General features: G+C 45.9%; 2 protein-coding genes across 13 annotated transcripts in view; both read left to right on the top strand.

Moving 5' to 3' along the window:
• The first annotated feature begins 867 nt into the window (after positions 1-867).
• cacna1g (calcium channel, voltage-dependent, T type, alpha 1G subunit) overlaps positions 868-6000 on the top strand; it is a 335496-nt gene continuing 330363 nt past the window's right edge. For all 12 annotated transcript variants that reach the window (XM_026177284.1, XM_026177281.1, XM_026177275.1 and 9 more), the window contains exons 1-2: positions 868-1712; positions 2340-2660. In XM_026177284.1, the coding sequence (XP_026033069.1) occupies positions 2347-2660 (314 nt within the window). In that variant the 5' untranslated portion in view covers positions 868-1712; positions 2340-2346. The remainder of the gene's footprint in view (positions 1713-2339; positions 2661-6000) is intronic.
• The window catches only part of LOC113027637 (uncharacterized), an 81873-nt gene continuing 78528 nt past the window's right edge, over positions 2656-6000 (top strand). The window contains exon 1 of the mRNA XM_026177287.1: positions 2656-2729. The gene's annotated coding sequence lies outside the window, so the exon portion shown is untranslated. The remainder of the gene's footprint in view (positions 2730-6000) is intronic.

Raw genomic sequence — 6000 nt, 5'->3', positions numbered from 1 at the left:
GGATTCGTGTGGACCCTGAGTTGGGTCTAGAGTCCCAGTTCTGGGATAGTTTTAACTAGGATACATAAAACTTTTACTCAAGGGACCTTTTGTTCAAGAAAGGGGTTGTTATTGTGCAAAATGACAGATTTCATACAGTTATGCAACTCTTAACGAAATAAATAAATAAATAAAAATGGTGTGTGTGTGCATATGAGGTTTTGAGGCTTCTTGAAAAACAGTGTGACTTTTTTCCACCACTGAAAAAACAAAATTGCCTATAAATAACATTTTTAAGCAACTGATTTAAAAAACAAATAAACAAAACAAAAATGAAGTAGGTGTGGCAAATATGATTAAACATTTCAAAATATCAGTAATATAGAATAAAAAAAATGTTTTTTCTTTTAATTTGTCAGAAGGCTCAACAAGCACTCCAATTTTCAATGTATAAAGAGAATTTTTCAGCATTTATTTTGGTTTCCAGGTAACATTTTAATGAAATTTTAAAGTGACTCATCAGGTCTGTGTGTCTGTCTGACCATCCATGCCTTCACAGTCAGGTAACATTGCACCGTGGTAACTTTTTTCATTAAAAATCCTCCCATAATAAAGCCCACCACCAATCGCAAGGCAGATGCCATCACTCCCTCGCTTCTCATTGGCTCGCGTTCGATATTAAGAATCCAGCTGTTTCGCCCCGCCCCCTCCCAGCACTTGTTAATCGACTTCCTGCTCGACCAGTGGGGGCGGGCACCTCCGAGTCAAGCCCCGCAGCGATTGGCTTAGAGTGGCGCTCTTTGGGGCGGGCAGTGAGAAGTTAGGATTCCCACCCCCCCACACCACCACCCTCCCTCCTCCACCCTCTACTCCCCCCACCACCCCCCATCCAGCTGTGTGAACCTCGCTGATGGACGGAGTACAGTGAGAAAGGAGAGAGAGAGACGAGAGCAAGGAGCGGGAGCAGCCCGGTGCTTTTCATCATGCGCGCAACAGTGGAGGAAGGAGGTGTTTGTGATATTTAGGAAATATTAAAAAAGAAACAAGGCTGGACGGCTGTCTGCGCTCGGGATGCGCAGTGGCAGCAGCAGCAGCATCTCCATGGATGTGCTGAAACTCCGGAGCGGGATCTGCGTTTGAAAGAAAGCCGCCTGTGGATGAAAGTGCCGGGATCGTTCATTTAAAGGAGGGGAAAAGCAAAGCTCGGTGGAGGATTTTCTCCCTTTTTAGGGGTTTGCCCATCAGCGCTGTGGAGGAGGAGGGGGAGGAGGAGGGGAGCGGAGAGAAGTTTGTGCGCGGCGTCAGTAAATTTCACACAAACAGAGACAAAAAAGAAAAGAAAGAAGGCTGAGAACTGAAAAGTAGGGAAAAGTCTCCCTGTCTCCCTCCCAATCTTTACGATTTAGGATTATGATGCGTGCCTGAGGACCCCGGAGAGGCTTCTTGGACACCGGAGACTCGACCCAGGGGGGCGCAGCGTGTCTCAGACGGACCCCGAGCTGCAGAAGGAGCACTGCAGCGCACCAGCAGCTGGAAACTATACGCTCCACAAACCTACAAGAACATCTCTCGTCTGCTCCATCCCTCGCGTTTCTTCTCTCTTGCTTTCTTTCCGTCAGACCGGCGTGGACTTTACAGCCACGGCACACACAAACACGCAAAAAGAAGAAGAGAGAAACTGATCATGCGATGACTGAGCGCGCTTTGGGAACATCTACCCGAGTCCATTACAGGTAACGAATGGAAGGGAAAGATGCTCCTCTCGCTCTCCGAGAGCTAGCAGGAGCTCGGGGGAGTGGGAAGTGTTGCTGTCGGTAGATCGGTGATGCTGCCGAAGTTTGGAAGCCAATAATAGCAAGCAAGCGCTGTCGTTGCAAGATTTTTTTCTTTTCTTTCTTTCTTTTTTTCTTTTTCTTTCTTTTTTTTTGATTTGAAGGAATGTGAGCCCCGCACATTAGGAGCTCTGATCTATTCGTCTCCCCTCCAGCTTTGAACAGTAGATATTCACTTATCCGAGTTTAATCCATGTAAAATGAAGCGGCTTCTGTGATGATATTCCAATACAACGATCATATCTGAGCAGTCATTTCGATAATATTTGGCCATATTTCCTCAAATAACCCCCCCAACACCACCTAGCTGTTCCATACTGTTGCTCGCCTTTCATTGTGCATTTAATTGTGCGCCTATGAGCAGCGAGGTGTTTTTCACTGTAGCCAAAAGTTGGTACCTTTATTTTTATTTTTTTAATCAGCTATTTTTTTAAAATATCTATTTTGCCGATTTCTGTTCTCTCTGCGCGCTCTCCACTGACTAATGGATCCTAATCATATGTCTGTGATCGACCCCGTTGCTTGCAGGAGGTGAATGATGGCCGAGGATGGGGGAAATCTCTCCGGGGTCCCCGACGCCGGGGCCTCGGAGGGTCGCTCCTCTCTGCCGAGGACTTTCATCCGGCTCAACGACCTGTCGGGGCTCGGGACGGGAGGCGGGGAGAGCGGCGAGATATCTGCGGTGGAGCCGGCGTCCCCGGCACCGGATGGGATCTCTGCAGCCGGGGAGGAAATGTCGGCGAACGGCGGGGATAGCCTGCCCTACCCCACCCTGGCCCCCGTGGTCTTCTTCTACCTGAAACAAACCACCCGGCCCCGGAGCTGGTGCCTCAAAATGGTCTGCAACCCATATCCTTTTCTTTTTCTTTTAACTCAACGCGTTTGGAGTCTGCATATGCGCGCATTCACCTGTGGCAGGTAAGAAACACCTGCTTTGCTGTGCACCTCACAAGGGTTTATCCAGTGACCACAAGGCTGCTAGAGTCAGGACAGGCCTGCTCAGACAGATCACACAGATCAGTGTGTGTGTGTGTGTGTGTGTGCAGGCTGATGTATGGAGTGAGCAAGCGTCATGGCCTGATTTGCACACACACACACACAAAACAAAACAAAGCGTCACATTTATTTTTGTGACTCAGATGTGTGTGTGTGGGTCCCAGTGGAACCGCATCCTCTCACACCTGACTGGACGTGTGTGTGTTCCCACATCATGCTCTGATTCCTCCGAGTTGGGTGTTATTCTTTGATTGATTATTAAGAACACACACAAGTTGGTTGTTAATAATCCATTTCTTATGGGTGGGGTTAGAGGATGGAGTCTGGAAGTTGTAATGTGTTTATTGATACACAGACACACCTGGAGTGGGTGTTTATTGAGCGGTGGCCCCGTCCTTGGGGTGGATAGCGGTGGAGGGGTGGAGTCGGTTCATGTCACACAGCCTTATTGAACCCTTCCTGCCACTGAAGGGTTTTATTGATTCATAAATGGACAGGACCTGCACCGATTCCGTTCTCCTGCTAGCAAGGAGGCAGGAGGAGGAAGAGAAAGGAGGCTCTTTTCTGTCTCCCACTGTCTGTCTGTCTCGCTTAGAGTTTAGGTAACGTGTGTGTGTGTGTGTATGTCTATATGTGTGAGTGGGCTATGGGAATAAATGTTTCCCTGGCCGCTCTGCTCAGGGGGTTTCAGACCGCCTTTGCTGTTTCTTTTAGGTGTCATGTTCCTTCCATCCTCCCTCCCATCCATCCATCTCTTCAGCCTTGTCTGTTGCATTTCATCCCAACCCCCCTTCCTAATTTGTCACTGTTTTAATTGAGACGCAGTGGCAGCCTGTCCTCCTCCTCTCCCAGGAACGCTGGCCCGCGATGCTGCTGCTCGCACTTGTTTGTACTCTTTTATCCCCTCCTCCCCTTCATGTTTCCTTCTCTCGCTTTTCTTTCATCTTTCTTTTCCTTTTTCCTTTTCTTTTTTGTGTGTGTCTCCATCTCCCAGAGATCACAGCTAATTTCCATGTCTGTAAATGTCAAATCTTTTAAAAAGGGCTTACAAATAGACTTTTTTAGCAGCGGGGGCACAAGAGTCCTCAGTGACTCCACAGGGAGCAGTGGAGATCCTTGATACTGTTATCCAAGTCATGGGTTCTCAAACATTTACTTTTCGTGGACCTCCCAGTGAGACCTCCACATTAAAGCAGCACATTCCTATTTGATAGGAAAAAAGGATCCAAAAACCCACCTTCTTTGGATTTTTATCTGACGTTGATGTCATATAGTTGGGAGAAATTAAAGTTTGAGCAACATTATTCTATACTTCTCTGTTTTGTAATTGTGAGGTTCCAAGAAATTCCAGTTGGGATTTTCATTTGTTTCTCCTTTTATTGTTATTTACAGCCTCTTTGTGTTACAGAAACCATTTAAGATGTTTTGGTGAATTAAATCTCAATATTTCCTTGGTGTATTAATGTACTTAGCACTAATAATTCAGTATGTTTGTCTGTGAGCTGGAGTTTATGGATACAGCTTGCTAATCAAGTTTGGTATCATTAGCTCAGAGTCTATGGTGAAGATATGTTTGGCTGCTTTGTCTGAAACAGACAAAGTAACCAGTCACCAAAATAACCAGATCAACCAGGACCACCGTAGTCCTAAGAAGACTGCGATAATTTCTTTACGAAATTATCTTTGACAGCTGCAACACAGATCAGTAACAATGGATATGACAGTCATAAAGTATTAGGAAGAGCTGGGCTGGAGGTGGGTTGCAAAGTGGCTTGCAAATGTGCAGCTAATGTGGCCAGGTTAAAGCAGCTTACATAGCAAGTGTTGAGGTTGACTTGGTGGCCTGTAGTGCTGTGTGCTGCTGCATATTTTGGTACTGATCCGATACCACGTAAATAGTCACCAGTACCGATGCTTTTAACCGAAAAAGGTATATGAAGAGCAGAGCAGTGTGTCATGGTTTTTGAGATGAATTATCATCAATTTGCAAATTCTGAACACATTATCTGAATCAATGTTATATTTAGTTACACAACAAAACACACCTTTCAGCTTTTTAAATTTGGAAACTGGGTTCTTTTGGAGACCTGGAATGTAAATGCACCTGTCTCTAAAACACTTTGGGACAACTTCAGTTTTAAATGTGTTATATAAATAAAAAAAACTTAAGTGAATTTCCCCCCAAAAAAACCTGAATTCATAAGATAGAAACAAAGTATCGATCAGTTACCAACACCTGCACTGGGATCGATACTATCGAATGCAATACTTAATTTATCGAAGCAATCAAAACAAAACAAACTAATTTTATTCAGTAAAGTGTCACACTGTGGTTTAGGGTTACGGTATTAAAATACTGTCATTTTAACTGATTTAAAAAAGAAAAAAAGTTCATCCTGATGGCGACTGGCTCTTTTCGAACCGGTGAGGTCTGTGGTTTGATGGATCTGTTTTGCAGTATGGATTTTAAAGTGTTGAAAGAACTGCTGGGTGATTTGCAGTGATGTTTGACTGCTCCCCTGTATGGGTGTGCACAGGCATCCCTCAGGCCCCAAAGATTGTATTTAGGTGTTCTCAGGCTTCCCGTTTGCCCTTTAATGTGTATTTGTACCGATTTAGGAAAAGGTCACTGCTTTTGTAATGCAGTGTAACATTACTGCGATCGATCCATCTCCCCCTGCGCGTGTGTTTGTGTGCACTGCAGTGTGTGAATCAGTGCGTACCCTGGTGCTTTGCATGGAGGCAAGCAGATGTAACTTTGGCCATATTTTTAACTCTTCCTCTGTTGATCTGCGGTCCTCCTCTGCAGCAGCCTCTCCACACCGGGGTCTCGCTTTCTTTCTTTCTGTGCTCTTGGTTCGAGAATTAATCCTGCAGTAGTCTCTCTCCGTCTCTATCCTGCTATAAATACATCCACAGCACACCACCAGCAGCGGCAGCGGCAGCAGCAGCAGCAGCAGCAGCAGCAGCCAACTCGGATGCACCAAGACTGCTTCCTCTGTCTGACGCTGTAGACCAACAACACAGGAAAGCCTGACTGATCTCAGGGCCAGAATCTATTCTAAACACACATATCCTCACTAAGCCCCCGGTCTCAGGTGGCCCGCGGCCATTTTCAACAGTCTGAGGGGTAATTAGGACCCCTGGATGCTCGCTGAGGTATTTAAGGTCTAATTGAAGACCCCTGGGGTGC

The sequence above is a fragment of the Astatotilapia calliptera genome, chromosome 8, assembly GCF_900246225.1.
Source record: "Astatotilapia calliptera chromosome 8, fAstCal1.2, whole genome shotgun sequence".
Taxonomy (NCBI): domain Eukaryota; kingdom Metazoa; phylum Chordata; class Actinopteri; order Cichliformes; family Cichlidae; genus Astatotilapia; species Astatotilapia calliptera.
The sequence above is the reverse complement of the archived record's forward strand: the minus strand, read 5'-3'. Positions and strand labels throughout refer to the sequence as shown.